Source organism: Calliphora vicina, chromosome 4 (assembly GCF_958450345.1).
Source record: "Calliphora vicina chromosome 4, idCalVici1.1, whole genome shotgun sequence".
Classification (NCBI taxonomy): Eukaryota; Metazoa; Arthropoda; class Insecta; order Diptera; family Calliphoridae; genus Calliphora; species Calliphora vicina.
This window is the reverse complement of record NC_088783.1, coordinates 16,587,601-16,609,137: the sequence shown is the minus strand read 5'-3', so window position 1 is coordinate 16,609,137 and position 21,537 is coordinate 16,587,601. Positions and strand designations below refer to the sequence as shown.

Here is a 21,537-nt window from a genome sequence, read left to right as displayed (position 1 = left end):
GAAAAATGTAGAAATTACAAACTTATATACATATATCCTTGCCACTCATGGCGAATGGTATAATTAGATAAGCGCTTAACTCTTTATTGTCATCTATTGACATTTTGCTAAACAATTATATTTTTTTAAGTTATCGTTTATGATTTTTTGCAAAACTTTGCCGTCAGGGTGCAAAAATCTGAATGTTCATTGTCACACTGTTTCAAAAGCCATTAAACAGTATAAGGAAGACGAACAACTCTTTCGAAGAGCACTGAACACTTTTATGAGAAAAGCAATCCGTAAAGTTAAATGCTCTGATTCTTTTGTGAGCAGAACCAAAACTAATATTGCAGGGTGGAAGTCGTATAAAGTTCAAGATCGATCCGGTAAAGAATTTAGAATCAAAAGAACGAGCGACAAAATTGGGGTCAAATTTTATAAAAAAGAAGACACTCTCCAGCAGTTAAACATGTAGTCAATAATGTATCCCTTATAGACAGTAATTGTCACTAATGTCCTATCACTTGACTGTCTCCAATTTATATATTTGGGTCATTTGACAGGATGTAATATCTGTAGTGCAGAGAGAAGACAATTGGTTACTTAATATATTCCACGTAATCTAGCGTGAAGACAATTGTCACTTAAGTGTCTCTAAGTAATCTAGAGTGTAGTCACTTTAAACGTTTGGTAAGTATTTCGTACAAACTGGTTTTATTCAAATTGTGTTGATATAATTCTCATACAGTTTATTTTTATTTTTGCTTAAGTATACTGATATCCTATGTAAAATAGCCTGAAGTCAATAGTCACTTTAGTGTCTTTAGTAAGCTATAGTAAAAGTTAATTTTTACTGCACTTTAAAAAGTGGTTATTTCACCCACCAGAAGCAATCTATTGGAGAGTTGTCGAAGGATGGTTTGTTTACAAGCAATCGTTTATTGGATTGTCTATGATATGTCTTATTAGATGACTATTTGTGGTCAATTTGCACCCGTACATGTTAAAATAACTTATTATGTAGTTGATCAAGTAATCAGTTAGGTAGCTAGTAAAGTAACTGACGCTATGTAACCAGTATGTGAATCCAATACGTTGATTACTTTGGACCAGCTATGGAACAGTCTCATTGTAATCAAAAAGTCCCGTAGCTATTGAAGTAACTAGTTCCCACCCTAAATGAAGGGAAAAATCACTAGTTCGAAAGTGTCTCCTAGAACTGATGGGTCATTTGTGACATCAGTGTGTACAAATTCTTAAAATATCTTTATTAAAACAGTACAGAGTTCCTTCATATTTCTGGAAAAAATTCTCTGAGTGGTATTCAAACAATATTGTAAATTTTGTACCATCACATAACAGGTGTATTTTTTATAAAATTTTATCTTGATTTTTTCGCTCGTTCCTTTGCTTCTAAGTTCTTTACTATATTGCGATCTGGAACTTTCTGATCTTTAAAAAACCCAGCATTAGTTTTGGATCTGCGCACATTACTTGCCAAGAAATGAAATTAAACTTTTGTAGGAGTATTATTGGATAATAGGTACTTAATATAATACAAATTATATATTTAATAAATCAATTTAAAAATAATATATAAGACTTTAATTATTTTAACCAGAAAATTTACTTAGGTTTGAAAAAAAAAATTCTTTAGAATACTTTGAATTATTACAAATAAATTATAATAAAAATGAACTTAAGCCTAATTAAAATTTACTTACAAATTATATAAAATAAATAGTTCGAATAATTACCAAAGATCTATAAATTCTTTAGAATTATTTTGGATTAAATAAATATTTGGAAATGTTTCCATTGTATAGTTTTATTGGGTTGCAAATTAATATTATTAATATGGTACCAAATGTTCTTTAATAAAAAAGGTACTTACAGTTTTGAAACTTTCATCCCTGACCAACTATTACTATCTACCCATGGAGTACATTATTTGTGGCAACCAACAGCAGTCACAAAACGAGAGTCCATGTAGACATAAGTGAAAACAGTGAATAATATATAAAAAAATTCTAAAAAAGATAAAATTTACTTAGAAAATTGTATATACAAAATAATAGTAAAAATTTAAGAAAAAAAAAATACATAAATTTGAAAAATGTAAATTAAAAACGAAAAATTTAGTTAAAACTAACAAACGAATTTAATAATTAAATAAAAAAAGGAAATAAAATTTGGCTAAAAGAAAATTTAAAACCTTGAATTTTATCGTATAGCTAGCAAAAAGGGTACATTTTTATGGGATAGTACTGGTAGTGTATGTACTTTTTTTCACTCCATGAAGTTGAGTCATCCATAAATAGTGCAAACATATGTATGTACGAGTGGCTGTATATGAGGCTTAAGGCACATTTGAATTAAAAAAAAAACACAGATATTGCTTTAAGAGAAAAAATATATAAAATAGAAGTTTTGCAACATGAAAACACAAAGGACTTTTTAGTTCTTAAAAGACTCATTGCTTTGTAGTCGTTGTTTAGGTTGTCGTCGTCGTCATCATCATCATCAGCGTCATTAACAACAACATCTTAAATATTGATTTATTTGTTGACAGGACAACAGCAACAAAAGGAAAAATATATTGTCATCTATAACAAGTTATTAAAAATTTAATACTAAAACCCAAAAAAAGAACATTAAATTTTCAACGAAAATATGGAAGATTTATTTCTATTGATAATCAAGGAGTCTACGGGGACTAAACATAATGCCCTACGACAGACTGCACAAATAGCATACGGTAAGTTTTAGTTTCAGCAACCTTATACATACATACTTGCGTACTTTTTCTCTTTCCTTGATGTCCTTCTGCCTTTTTAGTTAGTTTTACATTGCAAATATGCAGTTTAAACTTATGATTGTACAATGTTCGTTTCCTATTTGTTTCCTTTTTAGATAAATTATATCGACAACATGGCATACATCGAGATCCATCACATGAATTGCGTTCGGTGTGCTTTACAGCACTGCAAATGGCATTAGACACCAAGCGACCAAAATTTGTAACAATGGGCTTAAACGGATTGCATGTAAGTGAAGTGAAAACTTAAATACATTTCAAAATACACACACTTACATATACATACATATATACATACAACCAATACATTTTCATCCTCACAAGTGTTCTTGTGTTTGAGGTCCCAGCTGTTCTGGGTGACGGTCCCGAGCTATTATTTAGAGTTAGCACTGGTAACATAGCTATACGTATACGTGACTAGTTGTGCAAATAACCGGCATCAAATAGTCTACGAAGTTTCTAATTTATTATTCGATTTAATTAGGGTATTCAAATAATATATTAGGACATTATGATAATATGACTTAATAGCAGACCGATTGAATCCCCCAAATATAAATTATAATAATTATGATAAATATCTTACAGATGAGTAGTGCTAGTAACAACATTTTGACCGACTCTATATTATAATATAAAAATAATTTCAAGGTAAATTGACTTTGTACTATAATATTAGTAACATTAGTGAGCTATAGAATTATAATTAGACTTTCGAAATTACGACAGATTGATCTAACAAGGGATAAAAAGTGATTAAAAAAAAGTATACTTGTATTAAGTTAAATAAAACTTAAAAACAAAACACCAATTATCTCAAAAAGTTAGAGGGTTAAAATATTGGCATATTACTCGGTATTTATAAATTTATCCACTTTTTCCGGAAATCCTCCCATTAATGATTTTATACTTTTTGGACGAAGTGGTCCACTTACGCTTAAAATCGGACATGTCTTGGGATACATCTCCTGTGTTCTTCTAGTTTTTGACTTGATGGTAGCCATTAACTTTTGCACAACTTTTCGGTCCACCTGTGCAGATAAAATGTTTATTGTCGATAATAGCGCTTTCATTTTTCTTTAATTTAGCTTTGACAATAGCCCAATATTTTTCAATTGGCCGAAGCTGGGGACAATTGGGTGGGTTCATATGTTTTGGTATTACATCGACTTTGTTGCTTCGATACTAATCCATGACAGCTTTGGAATAGTGGCAGGAGGTCAAATCGGGCCAAAACTTTACTGAAGAATGGTGTTGTCTAATAAAGGGTAGCAAACGTTTTTGAAGACATTCTTTGATGTAAATATCCGAAGTCATAGTTGTAGAGGTTACAAAAGGAGCACTCTTAAGACCGCAACTGCAAATAGCTTGCCTTACCATTGCCTTCTTACCAAATTTAACCATTTTTGTATATTTATGTATATTTTTGATTGACATTCATGCGGCTCTTTGCATCATAAAATTTACGTCCTGGTAGCTGTTGAAGGTCAATTTTCACATACGTTTCATCATCCAACTTGTTCGTAAAGTAAACGAGACCGTTTTACAGCAGTATATTTAACTGATTTTTCATTGCTCGCCACGTGTACTAAAATTAATATACTAATTTGAAATCTTGACAGAATAACGGTTGGTTTGTTCAGAAAGTCATGCCAAAAGAAAACAAAAACGTTGCCACTAGTTTTTTGTCAAAAGCTTCTACAGTGCAAACGGATTTTATGTGAACAATGCTTTCTTAAGTGTAGAGCCAAAAAAATTAAAGTGACTACACTCTAGACTACTTAGAGACACTATACTGGCAATTAACTTCACGCTAGATTACCTGGAATGTATATAGTAACCAATTATCTTCACTATGCACTACTAAGAACACACACATGTCAAATGACCCAAAAAATATATAAATGGGAGACAGACAAGTGATCAGACATTAGTAAAAATTACTGTCTATAATGGATACATTGACTACTTATAAAACTGTTGGTATCCTCATATACATATCCTCGCAAGTATACTTGTGTTTGTGGTGTGTATTTCAATGCAACTACTACTGCACAAAAGGATCAAGTGTCGTTTTGTCTAAATGGAAAATAACAATGGCACCATCACCACCATTGTGTATTCCACTCACTCACTCGCTCACTCACTACTTTCGCTTATTATTATTGTGTAGCTGCTTTTGTTTAATGCTCGTATTAAGGAAATATTGCACAAACGACAAACGAGTACATATAGAATTTCCTGATTTTTATTTAATACCCATCCATATGCGACAAAGGATTAAAAATTGTAATGTTTTGAAATCAAAATGTCAATTGTCAGACATTGTATGTTGTTATACACTGGGTGAAAATAAATTGGTGGGGGCAATAACATACATATATTTCATGGAGATTTTTATGGTACAATTCGAAAATGTTTGATAGTTGAATCAACTTCTACAACTTCTACAAGGCTTGATGTAGACCTTGAGAATCTGACTGATTTGTGTATCAAATATTAAAATACATTTAGATGTTATTCGATCTGTAAATCATTTCATAAATGCAGTTCTACACCATTTCCAATTGTATTTCAATTGATATTGCTATTAGAATTTTCTGAAATATAAATGGAAATTTTTGAAATACAAATAAAAGTTGCTGAAATACAATTAGAAATTTCTGAAATATAAATGGAAAATTCTGAAATATATTGCAAAATTCTGAAATTGAACTAGAAAATTCTGGAATATTATTGGAAATTTCTGAAATACATTTAGAAAATTCTTAAATACATTTAGAAAATCTTGAAATATAATTGGAATATTCTGAAATATAATTGGAAATTTGTGAATTTCAATTAGAAAATTCTTAAATATATTTGAAAAATTCTGTAATACAAATGGAAGTTTCTGAAATAAAATTAGAAATTTCTGAAATATAAATGGAATATTCTGAAATTGAACTAGAAAATTCTGCAATATAATTGAAATTTTCTGAAATAAGATTAGAAATTTCTGAAATACAATATAAAACTTCTGCAATAAAATTGGAAATGGTGTAGTTAATTTATGTACAAATGTTCAGCATTCTTATATTTAAGAATTAATTCCTTATTGAATCATTGAAATTTGCTTTAAATTTATTTCATTATAAATTAAATAAATAATATGTAATGAATCATTAAATTTTTCTGCAATACTAAAAATACGTGTGTAAAATCGCAATAAGCATTTAAGATTTAAAAATGAAGTCACAGAAATAAAATTAAGTTTCGTAATTGTGACACCAATGCTTCACAATTATATGAATATAACTAGCTGACCCGGTGCGCTTCGCCACCCCAATTAGAAGAAAGAAATAGTACTATCAAGTCTCACTTTGTGAATCTAATTGTAAATGTCTAACTTCATATTTCTGGGTCCATTATTATAGAAAATGCAAAATGTGTTCCTAATTTTAAATTTTTAGGTTTATTATTATAAAATATTCAAAAAGTACCATTGCAATAAGGAAATAGTACCATTGATTATCACTTTTAAATTCGCATTCACTAAACCATAACCCGTCAAGTTTGAATTTTAGATTTGTATATCATTTCCTATATTATCAACTAATTTTGTTTCTATAATACTTAAGATTTAATAAATTATCATAAAACCGAAACCGATCGGTTTTTAATTTTTTAAAACCGAAACCGCTGTTTTGAAATTCTTCGATTTTTTAGAAACTCTAGGTCCATTATTATAGGAAATTCAAAAAAGTACCATTAGAATATATAAAAAGTACCAAAAATCCCCCACTTGTGGTTTCCCACTCACTCGTTTCCATATAAGCTTAATTTCATGGCTTTAGGTTCATTGGTGTAGAAATTACAAAAAGTACCATTCGAATATAGAAAAAGTACAAAAAAGCACCCACTTGTAGTTGCGCACCCACTCGGGTCCGTATAACCTTTTTTTAATGTTTCTAGGTTCATTGGTGAAGAAATTACAAAAAGTACCATTTGAATAAAGAATAAGTACCAAAAAGTCTCCCCCTAGACTTCTCACATACTTAGGACCATATATGTTTAATTTCGTGTTTCTAAGTCCATTGTTATAGAAAATTCAAAAAGTACCATTAGAATATAGAAAAAGTACCAAAAAGCAGCCACTTGCGGATTCCCACTCACTCTGGTCCATATAACCTTTATTTCATATTTCAAGGTTCATTGGTGAAGAAATTACAAAAAGTACCATTCGAATAAAGAAAAAGTACCAAAAAGTCTCCCCCTAGAATTCTCACTCACTTAGGACCATATATGCTTAATTTCATGTCTCTAAGTCCATTGTTAAAGAAAATTCAAAAAAGTACCATTAGAATATAGAAAAAGGACCAAAAAGCCCACACTTGTGGTTTCCCACTCACTCGGTTCCATATAAGCTTTATTTCATGTTTCTAGGTTCATTGGTGAAGAAATTACAAAAAGTACCAATCAAATAAAGAAAAAGTACCAAAAAGTCTCCCCCTAGAATTATCACTTACTTAGGACCATATATGCTTAATTTCATGTTTCTAAGTCCATAGTTATAGAAAATTCAAAAAGTACCATTAGAATAAAGAAAAAGTACCAAAAAGTCTCCCCCTAGAATTCTCACTCACTTATGACCATATATGCTTAATTTCATGTTTCTAAGTCCATAGTTATAGAAAATTCAAAAAAGTACCATTATAATATAGAAAAAGTACCAAAAAACCCACACTTGTGGTTTCCCACTCACTCGGTTTATATATAAGCTTTATTTCATGTTTCTAGGTTCATTGGTGAAGAAATTACAAAAAGTACCATTCCAATAAAGAAAAAGTACCAAAAAGTCTCCCCCTAGAATTCTCACTCACTTAGGACCATATATGTTTAATTTCATGTTTCTAAGTCCATTATTATAGAAATTTCAAAAAAGTACCATTAGATGAACAAAAAAGTACCTATAGTACAGTTCACACATTTTGGTACCTAAATATTATCCCCTATTCCTAACACTAACTTCACTCAAATACATATCAGCTAACTTTAATGTCGATAACTGAAATAATTTAAAATTTTAAAAAAGTACCATTAGGAAAAAAGTACCAATTTCCCTTTTCTTACTTGAACAATTTGAAATTTAAAAATATTCCATTTTGCCAAAATTGTTTATGCTACAGGCATGTATCAAAATATTAAAATCTGTGTTAATGTGCCCAAGAATAAATATGTTTTAAAAAAAGTACCAAACTGTTTACCCTGATTTGGCCCAATATACACCTTGGTACTCGAGTTCCAAATAACACCCTGTTAGTTAATTTTTGTATGAATCCAGGAACCAACGTTAAAAAAAATTATCAAAATTGGCTTAATAATTTCAAATATAATGTATTTTCCCGATTTTATCCCCTTTTTGGTACCTTTTTTATCCCCATTGAGGTGGTACAATCTCATTCAAATAAATTTCTGTAACGTGGTGGGAGCTCATAATAAAATATTCGTATGTCTATGTCAAATTATAGAAAAATATATTTTATGAAAAAGTACCAAAAATTAACACAATTTTTATCCCTTAAAGGTTCGAATTTCCAAAAAGTACCAAACTTATATTTTTTATTTTTTGTTAATTAAAGAATACGATATAAAATTTGTTTCTATGTTTATTGGTTTAAAAGATACATAGGGTGCAAAAAAAGTACCAAAATACAGTTTTTACCCGTTTTCTCCCCTAAAAGTTTCGAATTTCCAAAAAGTACGAAACACCTGTCGGCTTATTTTTTAAATGGAGTAACATGCTATTTTAAGTTTTTTTGTATCTTTATTAGTTTTGAAGATATAAGGTTACCGAATTTACCCGTTTTTACCCTTTTTTACCCCCTAAACGTTCGAATTTCCAAAAATCCCTTCTTATCGGATCGTTTTGGGGAGGGAGGAACCCACAGTTAAAATTTCGTGATTCTAGCTTCAGCCGTTTGGGCTGTGCGATGATGAATCAGTCAGTCAGTCAGTCAGTCAGTCAGTCAGTCAGTCAGTAACGTTACTCTTTTATATATATAGATTATATTATGAAATAATTACACAGAATGAAAATTCTGTTCAAAAGAATTTAAACAGATGAGTTACTTAGGAATGTTTCATGGAATGAAATTGAAATAAGGTGAGTGTCAAAATGCTCACATATGATTACTGTTAGTTTAATTTTTAAACCGAAATATCAAAAATGTGCGCTAAAATTATAAGGTCAGTGCTAGTAAATCTGGTGTTATTGTAAAACTTTTATTGTAAACATTTTGTTTTGTGAAATTTGAGACACAATGTGACAGAGAAAAGATTTATATGAACTTGAAAAGGATAAGCTTGAATGATTTTTCGAACAGTAATTGGCGAAACGAATGTTTTTTTAATGGAAAGAAATTCACATATATTTTTTAATTAAATTAAGATGGTGAAATAAGCTAAAATTTAATTATATGTATTTTCTACAATTTAATAATGTTTTTCTTAATACTCGTATATTGAGCTGATACGTATTTGATGTGATATACATATCATGAAAATAACTATAATGTAGAGGGTTTTACTCCCAGTACTTTACATACATATAAGCAGAAAAAAGAAGAAGAGTTCTGTGCGATTTTGTGGAGTTTGCAGCAATAACATGCAATGGGATAATGGACCTCAAGTTGCCATTATTTAATACGATCCTCTGATTACCAGTTTCTAATTGGCAAATGATAGTCTAAAAAAATATATTCAAGAGTGTCATCGTAGTTTTCATATAAAGGATCTCCAATAGGGACTTCTAAACTATGACAGCTCATAGCTCTAAACTTTGAAGCTATATTACCATGAAAATTATTATCAGTTGGAAACTGACCTAAAGTTCATCAAAATGATGAGACCCATTTCTGGAGAATGAGTACGTTAACAAAAAAATTGCCGAATTTTAGACGATATCAATCCACATGACAATGCAATGCAAATGCAAAGACAATGCACACCGAAAAATTACAGTTTGATGTACAGCTTGTTTCGTTCATCCAAGAACGAAACAAGCCAATATAGGACACTCTGTTCTAAAGTGATACAAAGAGAGAGCGTTCTGCATCGATCGAAACAAATAGTAGTTGGACGGGCATATAAAGCGAATAAGGCAAAACTTCCTAACCATTTCATTGAAAATACTTTTTAACAGGTATTGGAACATGTGGCCGAAAGTTGTCCTGATGGAATATTACGGTAATTCGCATATTCTGGGCTTTTTTTCGGCCAATGCTCACTTCAAACGAATCAGTTGCGTTCGATACAGGTTGCCTCTGATTTCGGCAGCTCACCAAATACCGAGCATTACGTTAGCGCAATGGATATTTGTGATTGGTATCGATAAGTTGTGATTTGTTGCAAAAATGATTTCCTTTTATAGCGTTCAAGTATCATTTCGGACATGCAAATTCAAGGTCTCTCGGCTACAATTTATATGGTACCCAATTTGGATGAATCCTGCTGCTTAAGTAGCTCCCTATGATTTTACTGATTTTACAATCTCTTGTTGAATTTGACAACAAACTACCTCCAATTCTTGGTCTTCAAACCTTGTCTTCCGTGTCAAAATCACTACTTCTAAACCGCAAAAATCATATCTCGCACGTTGAAACCGATGAAACTCATTCACCATAAGCTTTGGTGAGCAATCGGTGTGCTTCAGCGGCACTTTTTTCAAATTAAAGAATTTCGAAGATAAAAAGAACTGTATAGTTTATACTAAAGTAAGAATAAATGACAGATATGTACCCTTCAAAATGACATATGGACAGTTCCACGAGAATGACTACCAGGACTAAAAACCAGTCCAATTATGAATAAAAACTCCCCGGGAGTTTTTTCCCTTTTCTCATTTTCCTATTCAAATTCAATGGGAAAAAACTCCCAGGGAACAAACTCCCGGGGAATTTTTTATTCATAATTGGGCTGTATGTGTAAGTATTTAGAGCTTATTACAACTTTTCATTAGTAAAAATAATAGTTTAAACTGACTATAACTAATTTAATTTGCATGTTTTAGGCTAAAATTGCGGTTAAAACTAAGCTCCCAATTAGCTTGTAGTATGAAATGAAAACTCTACTTGTTTATTTGCTATTATAACGGTATGTCACGTACCATATTAAATTATATTTATTATAAAATCATCCAAAGATTGTTTTTATTTAATTATGACGGATTGTAAAGTGTAAGAAATTAAAAGAAAACATAACGCCTCTCGCGATTCGAAAATTTTCGCATATTTCTACATGTATGTACCTCAAAATGAGTTCCGTTTTATGTCACGTGCGATATACCCTTATTTCGCTCGATATTTTGGATACCAATGTTGCAAAATCTATTCCACTCTATAGGCGTACAAATGTCACGTACGATGATATGGAATTGCCCATATGTACATAAAACATATTAAAAACAAAAAACCGGGTAAATCCCGTATTTTTAAGTCACAATACAATACAAAAAAAAATTGGAATTTGTTAATACCGAAAATATAAAATATTTGAGATTTTCTGTCCTTTATCTGTTTCAGAAAATATTTTTATCAGATATAGAGTGATGTAATTCTAAAGGTAGTTTCTTTGGAAAAAAATGTTCATCAAAATTAGGTTCCCATTATTTAAATTTGGGACATTGTTCTCTTACAAAGAACATCAGATCTACTATATTTGTGAGTGCTTTTATAAATGTACATACAATGAATATGTAAAAATGTTTTAAGTGGTATCTTAAAAAACCTATTAAAGTTATTAATAAGTCCCGGTCCACACTGTGAAACATTTGCTGCGAAACATTTTGAAATTCTCCTTTGAAACTGCATTCGTGTCCACACAGTGAAGTTTTTGCGTTTCAGTTTTTGACATTTCTGTACAGAACGAATATGAACGAATAAGCAGAGTACCCCTTTCATCAACAAACTCAAATGTTTTGCAGCAAATGTTTCATAGTATGGATGGGGACTAAGGCATATCACAGAGTTTCACTATGTTCAAAATTGGATGTTCATATTTTTATTAGCCTGAAATAGATTTTCAGTTTCAAAGTAAACAGATTTAAATAATGTTCACTTTCAAATATACATATGTACTCTTTTATATATGAACGTCCATTTTCACATTACTATTTTCCAAATGCATCGAATATTGAAATCAATTAACAGCAACAAACAAAATAATCATGTAACTAAATCTCTTTTGTTTAACAAATGTAAATAAATACTGCATACATATGTACATCTGCATATAGTTGACATTTCAATACCGTTACATTGTCATTGTTTACATTTCCCCCGTAAAGTAAACAACACTCAATGTAACAAAAACAAAGTGGAAAACACAACAAAACAAATAATTAAATGACCCTCAAACTTAAAATGTTACCATATTTTCTATAACTTCTGCAAATGACCCTCAAACTTAAAATGTTACCATATTTTCTATAACTTTTGCAGAGAATAATAAAAGATGAACGATTTTATATTGGCTTGGAACCGGAAGATGATTCTGTTTGGTTGCCAGCCCAACTATTGCGTGCTACATCTAGTATATTGCCCACAACAAGTAATGAGGATACTGTTGTTAATGTTTTACGTTTATTTCTGGCAATGGCATGCTCTCCCGCTTGTACTTTAAATGGACGTCTTCTCATAGAAATACTGTCACGTTGTGGAGAATGTTGGGAACTGGGTTCGAGAGCAACAAAGGCTGCTTCATTGGCAGCTGCCTCACAGTGTTTACGAACATTTTGTACATTTCTAATAGAAGAGGCCGAGGATGTCAAGAAAACTGCACCAGCTGGTTTAATGACACAAACTCAGGCTACAGCGGTATACAATGAGGTAATTCCCGTAATGCAGTGGCTTTGTAGTCGTTTGGTGGAGCCCAATGTTACCAGTTCACCCAATAAAAAAGTGGAAAACACTTGTACTCTATATTTAACGGAATGTATATTGACTTTAACATCATCCTTGCCGCGGAATGTGTACGCCAATCCACATTTCACTTCGTTTCTATGGCAAAAGTTTTGTCCCACTTTAGCCGCTGCTTTAGGGTCACCAGGCCGAGTAAATTTGGATAAGAAATTTACTTACAAGTGGGTTTTACATACATTAATACTTTTAATTTACTATTTTAAACTATACTTTTTTTTACAATTCCAGAGATGCTTTACATATTATAGAAAATGAGGCTAGAGGATTTTTTACTGGACCTGGTTTAGATGGCGCACAGGCTCGCTGTGTTTATCTTACGGGTATACAACTGTTAAGAATAGCCGGTTCTCATGGCTCCTTGAGACCCATGTTAGAGGCATTATTCCATCGCATGCTATTGCTTCCAACTCCACAGAATCGTACAGAACCTTTAAAATGTGTGCGAGAAATATTCCGAAGTCCAGAACGTTTAATAGATTTAGCTGTGATTTTGTATGCCGATAAAACTACTGCCCAAGGTTGCAGTGATGAAATGGCTCTTTTTAGATTGTAAGTATATGGACAAATAAGAAATTATGGATTTTCTGACCTAATTCTAACATGATAATAATTACCTCCAAAGACTTTGGAACAGACTAATATAATGGAATGAAAGTCTGAACAATTTCTAGCTATCTTAATTTACCGATTCGGAATTATCTGCACCTACAGCTAAATATAATTATAAGCAGCATCCGCAGTCCCAAACATTCGGGAAATAGAAAACTTAGCAGTTCCAGTGAATTTGAAATTTCCTAAATCAGTTCTAGTTCAGTTGGCATGATACGCCAAATATCCAACACAATTCGGATTACGAATACAATCATCATTCTTCCTATTATCAGATCAACTCCTAACACTTATGACAAATTAAATAAAATATAGATTTAGTGCTTTTCGAAATAAATTTTAGGATATTGTCCTAAAATTTACCTCCACAACTCTCTTAATTAAGAAATTCTGACTGAGAATCCTATTCAAATGAATTCATAAGTTATAGATTGAATGTATTCATGCTGAAGCATTAAAGATTTGATCAACCCATCAAAACTTAATTTCTAAATTCACAAAAATCATAACTCTTTCTTTTTTCAGAATGATCGATGCCATGGAAGAATGTGCTTACGGCGCTGGTAATGGTACTGTTGTCGAGGCCAGTTTGCAAGCCAGTGTAGAGTGCATGGTTGCTCTACTGCAAAGTCTTCAGGTACTATGTACCGGCGAATTAACTGAGACTATGATAAGTGACCAAATCGTGAACGTAGTAAACTCTCGCTATGGACAATTAAAAGATGCCGATTATACAGGACCGCTGACATACCAATCAATGGCCCGTTTACCGGCCTCCTATCGAGATGCCGTAGTTGAATTTCGTCAGAGTGTTTATGAGGCTTCGTCGGGTTCGGAAAGCGAAGGAGATCATCATATAGAAAATGATGCCGCTTCGAATGGTTCTGGCGACACTGAGGGACCCGAAGATGAAGAACATTCAACTTCGAGTGATGAGGCCTCCAGGGCTGAACTTAATCGCTGGCCATATACAAATCTGGAAGTGCCAGTGTTTCCGGTACGTTCAGATGTCGATACTGATCGGCAGCATGCTCGGGATTTTGCAAAAGCATTGCACTCTGATTTGGTTCCTAAGCTCTTGCGTTTACGTTCCTGCATTGAAGTCGATGAAGCCATGCAAGAGTTTGCCTCGGCAGTGTGTCAAGAAAACAGCGCCAACATTTCAGATTTTGATTACAACTTTACGGTTATCAATGCCGATGGCATATATTTGGCCATATATTCGGCCTTGCTACTTAGTTGGCAGCTCAAGAAAGCCGGTTATTATGCGGACATGCAAAAGGAAATTATGATACCCATGTCCGAGCAACAGTTTGTTACATCCGTCCAGAATACCGGTGTTTTGGTATATCTTTCTTCAGCTTGGCTGTGTGAATTGTACCAGAGTGTATTGATCTTAAATATATTGGAATCCTTGGATAGCAATGATCAGGAAGGTGGTAACAATCGTTGTGCCTTGATTGATATGCTATGCGATGCTGGTGGTTTGGGAGCAACCCAAATGATGTCAGAGTGGCAGAGATTACAGTCGGCCAATGTGAAGTATACGGACGATGAACATAGTACTGCACGACGTGAAGCTGCCAAGAAACTAAGCAGACGTTTGCTGACCTGTTGCTGGGATTCAATGGTTTTGGTGTTAAGTTCGGGCTTGGGTGATTTGCCCTCATCCAGTTCGAGTAAATTTGTGGCATTATCTAAACGCACCTTGAGGGTAAAAAGTAAAACTGCCAAATCAAATGGTGAAGCATTGTATGCCATGTGTTTGGATGGTTTGCACTCGGTAAGCCTATTCTAAACATTCCTATCTTATAAAATATTATTAAGTATTTGTGTTTTAATTTCCCTAGGCTGCTACCTTAAGCAATAACTTAAATTTACAGCACTTGGCTGGCAAGATTCTTAATTTGCTGGCTTCAAATGTTTGTCAAACGACTGGTCCACGTATTTCTGCAAGTCAGGCCTTGTCCATGGATGTTGTTCTTAGTGGTGGTCTTAATTTAGGTTCCTATAGTCCAGATTGCTGGCAATCTATATTCGCCGTTTGTCGTCACGTCAGCCAGTTGGAGCATGAAATATTTAGCATGCGAAATCCTTCGGTGGCAACTTCATCGCCCAATGGTAATCGTGACATAGAGACGGGAGAGAAACTGCAATGTAATGGAGGAGGGCAGAATGAAAAGCTTAATTTAGCTTCCATACCCATAGATGATGATGAAACTTGGTAAGTAGGAGATTTAATTAAAGACTTTTGGTAATTATTAATACGCAAATATTTATGTTACAGTGTTGATGTCTATAGCTTCCTACAAGCTCCACTACGTAGTCCCAACACAAATATTACTTCGATTCTAAAAGTGTACTCGGGCACCAACGAAACTGTTCTACTGAGTCCCAGCGATACGACAAAAGTTCTTTGTGGTCTCTCGCAACAGGCAGAAAATCTCTTTAGTGATGCGGCCGAACGTTTAAGTTTGCCCTCTTTGTGTCAGTTCTTGAAAAATCTTTGTAGAGCCTCCCGGGAACAGTTGTACAAGAACACTACCACGCGTAAAGGCAGCCGGGTGTGGTGGCCTAGTAAGGGCTGGCGTAAACATGATACTTTGCCAATGTCTCTACTTTTACATCGTATAGGCGATGTAACGCTTAAAGTATTTCGCAGTCCCAGACCATTATTACATATACTCAAGATATGGGCCATAACAGGGCCGCACCTAATGGATACAGCTTGCCATAGAGATCGAGTTATATCAAAGCGGGCTATAGAGTATATACATGATATAGTTACGGCCTTATTGGTGGAACAATCTGAGCTGCCATATTTTCACTTTAATGAAGCTTTGCTAAAACCATTTGAGAATCTGTTAAGCATGGATTCATGTGACTCCGATGTACAGGATCAAATTGTAGCATGTTTGTACGAAATTGTGGAAGCTCATCGCACGGAAATAAGGTCCGGCTGGCGTCCCTTGTTTGGTACCTTACGCAATGCCAGAAGCCGCATGTTAAACGCAAGCAATATCATCGATATATTTAGAGTATTTTTAGATTCCGACAACACTTTGGTTTTTGCTAATGCGGGCCTCGATTGTATTTTATGCTTACTATCATTCCTCGAGGTACCAGGAGCTGGAGGAGGGGGTGGCGGTGGAGTAGGTGGTGGAGGTGGAGGTAGTGCAGCAAATACTGGCAGCTCTACAGGTGGTAGTGGTGGTAGTGGGGGCAATACCAACGAAGATGATAATAACTTTAGACCCACAGAATTTTTGCATGAAACTTTACGTTTCCTAGAACGTTGCTCTTCCATTTTAGGTTTCATGTACAATATGCCGAAATGCCCGAATTTCCATTCCACCTACAAGATCAAGGGCATATCATATACTCATATTATCGATGCCAACATACCCAATTCCATGGAAAATTTCACCTATTTTGGCAACGATTATTTACAAACCAAAAATGAACAACATATGATTTCTTATCGCTCTTTGCATATCGACAAGGAGACTATAGTAAAAATCGATGAAATGGACAAGCCATCTGGAGTGCTCAAAGTATGGTTTCTTCTATTGGATGGTCTTACAAACTCCTTGATAGTGTGTCCCTATTCACATCAGGCTCCCATATTGCAGACAATCTTTAAGCATTTTAAGAATCTACTAACAAATCCCGGCATAGAATTTGGTTTCTATTGCATAAATCACTTGTTGATACCTATGATACAGGATTGGTTGAGGTATATCAACAAGACCGGCACCTCGTGGCAAATGGTGGAGAAGAATTTCAAGCATTGCTGCTGCATGACCACAGATTTGGTGGTGGATTTTATTAAAATGTCCTTACCCGAAGTGCGCAAACAAGCAACGAATACTAGAACTCGTGTCACACAGATATTACAACCCAAGGATAATGCATATTCTAAATTGAAATTTGTTACCGAACCAGTAGATGAAAGAGTGGGTGGCACTGGAGGTGGTGCTCAATACGACAGTACTTCTTCTAGCGAGGAAAGTTCCCAAGAATCTAAAGAGACTAGCACAAAGGTGTCAAACTCGGCTACGCTGGCCCTGAAACAATTGCTTCTCGTGCTCATCGAATGTGCTGCCCAGGTCCAAGAAACTGTGGCTCGCGTTGGAGTTTCCTGCCTGAAACATGTTATACTGTCCACAGGAACTTTGTTTAATGAATACCAATGGATGATTGCCTGCTCGGCCATACACAGGGCCTGCACTGTAACCATAGCACCTTTGCGCCAATTATCCTTTGCTTTCCACGAAAAATCCAATAGCTTTTATGGTGACTGTGCCAATGTCAAGGTAGCGGCCCGGCGAGACAGCACTATTGAAGAATTAACACGCATATACTCTTTGGCCCAGCAAGTATTTCTCTCCGATAATCAGAGGGAGCCTGGAGTTAAACTAAACAATCATTTGGATAAACATTTGACGGATGACCGCAGCTATTCGTTTCTGTTGTATCCCCAAAATAATGGCTTCAATTCCAATCTCGATAACTTTGTCATAAGAATACCCTTCAAGACCCTAGTGGTGGGTTTACTGGCCAATCAAATGCTGCTGCAATTGGTGGCTAAATTGCTGCTCTCCCGTTTGAAATGTGTACCACAGGCCGTGTCTACTTGTATTTTTGACAACTACACCACCGCTACACAGCAATGCTATGACTACGACTTGGATTTCCGTTCCAAGGAGATACTATTGCGTTGTTGCTTGCAGTTCCTAACAAGTGCTTTGGAATTTGATTCACGCCCAGGCCTCAAATTTCTAATGCAAAAGGTGGCCAATATAGAGTATGCAGCCAATTTGTATAAACAAATGACTTCATCCTGGATGATTTACTACATAGCTTTGGTCGATTCCTATTTAAACGATATTGTAATTTACAATCTAGGACCCGAGGACTTGAACTTTATTCTGGAGTCCTGCTCACGTCTCAATACCACGAAGGTCAAGAAGAAAGAGAACTTTGTTAGATATTTGTTTTGCCTGCAAGACGCCTGGAATCTGGTGTGTGAGCTGTATTTAAGCAACTCTACACTGCATGACATAGAAAATGGCCGTCTACGTTCCAGTAATGCAGATAATGCAGACCTAAACAAACTTAATTCTTCTGCAAAAAATATCAAATCAATGTGTATTACCTTGAATGGCAATATTGAAAGTGGCAGCACCTCCGGTTTGGCAGAAAACAACGACTATTCACCGCAAAGATCGTCAAACTCACCCGAAGAGGAAAGCGTCACCATGACCACATTAATCAGTGAGTTTCAACCCAAAAGTCGCAATAATCCATTCGATACAAATCGCCCACAAAAACCCGAATCGGAGACAATATCACCCGAAATCGAACAACAGAGAGCCACCAGCATTCTAAAAGACTCCAATTACAAGAGGGCAGCTTTGGCCCAACTAGTGGTGGCCTCAATGGAACTGTTACGATCGCTGCCCGGCGAAGCTGAGGGTAATTTGAAACTATTAATGACGCCGACAATACGCGAAGCATTCCGTTTGGTGCAGTTGCAAGGCAACGAACTAAAAGTTAACCAATTTTAGGTTTTGCTTGTTGAGTTTTATTTTGACTTGTAAGTGTGTATTAATAATATGTATGACAAGCGCATCAGAGCTTTTAATCCAACCAAAAATCCAAATATCTCTTTCTCTATCTTTTTTAAACTTTAAATCCTAATTCCCTGCAAAACAAAACTCTCTCTCTCACACACACACTCTAACACACATACATACACATACCCACCATAAAGTATAAATAATAATTATAAATACAAACTTATATATTTACATACATACATATACATATACTAACTAACTACATACAACAAAAATCCTAGCCGCCCATTACCGCCCATTATAAGATTATATATATATACATATTTATATATACATTAATATACATACATATAAACTAATGAAATGTATAGTATATTATTAAAATCTAGTCATATATGCCTGCTTTTATAAAAAGCTTCTATATTTATATATAAATTTATACAAAATTTTTGTTCAAAAACAAAAGGAAGGAAACTAAAAATTTCGACAAGTTATCGGACCTTATTCGTTCCAAATTTGTTAAAATTTGGTACACAGTTTTTTTGAGGCCATACAAAATTCGAAATTCTTAAAATTTTTTTAATTCGCTTTGGTTTGTCTTTTATTGTGGTACAAAGTTAAAAATGTTGTATATAAATGGTGTAAAATCGCTCAATTTCAATTGCATACAACTTTTTAACCTATTTTTTTATTATTAAAATATTTGTCTAATAGTAATGGTCTATGTACCCTAGTATCTATATATTTACCTAAAAATGGTTTTCTTTTGAATACAGGATGTTGAGCCAAATAATTGTAATTGAAGGATCTTCCATTTTCCATTAAGTTTTTTCGCTATTATAACACATACAAAACTCAAAGTGAGACCCGGAGAGGATCTCAAGATAATAAACATTTAGTAAAAAGGAAATATTATTTCAAAGAATAAGCAAATACAAAATTTTTAGGCATAACTTTGAAATTATTTGTCTGATTTTTTATATAAATCGTAAGGACTTCAATTCAATCTAGAAATCGTGAACAAAATTTCTTCAAATTTCAACAAAATTGTGTTTTTTTTAACATAATTATTTTACTAACAGTAGATAATAGATAAATATAAACCCCTGCCTATACCTGATAAATTTTTATCATAATAAACGTCTAAATAGTTGTCAAGATAAAAAAAATTTCAGGTATAGTCTCCATTTTTTAGTATTATTGCTTTGTTATGACAAAATTGTTAGTGCTTTTGCAAACGTCATTAATTGTTATGATAAGTCAAAAATACAAATTAATACCATAAATGTTCCTTAAAAATATAGTATTAAAGCACTTAAAATCTGGTGCCGAATCTTATATACCCTTCACCAAATTATACTTCAAAATACAAATTTTAAATATTTTTAGGTAAACAAAATTTATTTATTTTTTTCCAAAGCAGTTTATTAATTTTTTGGAAAAAAATTTGTTCGAATTGATATTTTAAAATTTTTTAAATTTAAATTTTTTTTTTTTAAATTTTAACATTTTTTTAAAAATTTAAAAAATTTTTTTAGCTTTTTAATTTTTTTTTTGGTGAAAAGAAACGTGGATGTAGCCAAGGAGTATTCGTGTTTAAGTTATTAAAATGGGCCCTACAAATAATCCAGGGGCGGCGCTATGGGGGCTCAAAGTAAAATTTTTAAACACGTGCAATTTTTTTGTTTCAAAGATTTTTATATTTTTGGAAAGCGCTCGGTTGATCTTGATGCTTGCGTGTGCTACTTATCTCTTATAATTTCCGAGTTATAGGCATTTAAAAATTGAAATTTTAAAATTTTGCAATACCTTGGTCCGCATTTTTAAAAATATAGGTCGTAGTTGGACGGAATGGACTCGATTTTTTTTTGGTTAGTTAGACAATTAAATTGCAAATATCATACAAAAGATTTCAGATCAATTATGGATCCAAAAATGAACGATTTTCAATTTAAATATTAAAAAAATAGTTGATTTTTGCTATTTTTTGGACAAAAAGGTGACTTAACTCTTTTTTATTAAAAAAAAAACTTTCTTTAAGAACTTATAACAATTTTATGGTTTTCTATAGGTATCTTTACGGAGAACATTTTGGTATAAAAAACATGTCCTATTTTTTGAATATGTCGCCCCTACGTCCTTCGGAATTTGACCTATTTTTTATCAAAATTTCAACTTTGGCCACATGTTCTAAAATCCCAAAGCTGGGATCAGAAAACGGAAATCAGCTTTGGAAACCTAGATGTGTTTACTATTTATCACCAAAGTATTTTCCCAGCCCCAAGGGAAATGTGGACTGTATAGGCAAAATTGTAAAAAATACCATTTTTGGGATTTTCGCTTCAATTTTTAGGAATTGCGGGATTGCCATGGCCTTTTGACAAATTTTTTTAGATCTTGTTATTTAGAATGACAAACTTAAAAAACGTTAAAAATTTCATTGAGTTTCGTTAATAACTAAAGATTTTATTACATATTACATATTTATTGATATTCTAAAACTAAAATTTGTATCAAAATTTTAATAGAATTGCAAATATTAGGAACAATTTGATCCACATTTATTCCGAACTATATTTTTTTGTTT

The 21,537-nt window shown here is 33.2% G+C and overlaps 1 protein-coding gene across 1 annotated transcript; it reads left to right on the top strand.

Moving 5' to 3' along the window:
- The first annotated feature begins 2,625 nt into the window (after positions 1 to 2,625).
- LOC135957414 (brefeldin A-inhibited guanine nucleotide-exchange protein 3) lies at positions 2,626 to 19,077 on the top strand. The gene is made up of 7 exons (XM_065508153.1): positions 2,626 to 2,740; positions 2,896 to 3,029; positions 12,280 to 12,920; positions 12,988 to 13,308; positions 13,894 to 15,151; positions 15,219 to 15,592; positions 15,656 to 19,077. The coding sequence occupies exons 1-7, from the start codon at positions 2,656 to 2,658 to the stop codon at positions 18,936 to 18,938; spliced, it is 6,096 nt and encodes a 2,031-aa protein (XP_065364225.1). The 5' UTR covers positions 2,626 to 2,655; the 3' UTR covers positions 18,939 to 19,077.
- The last annotated feature ends 2,460 nt before the right edge of the window (positions 19,078 to 21,537 follow it).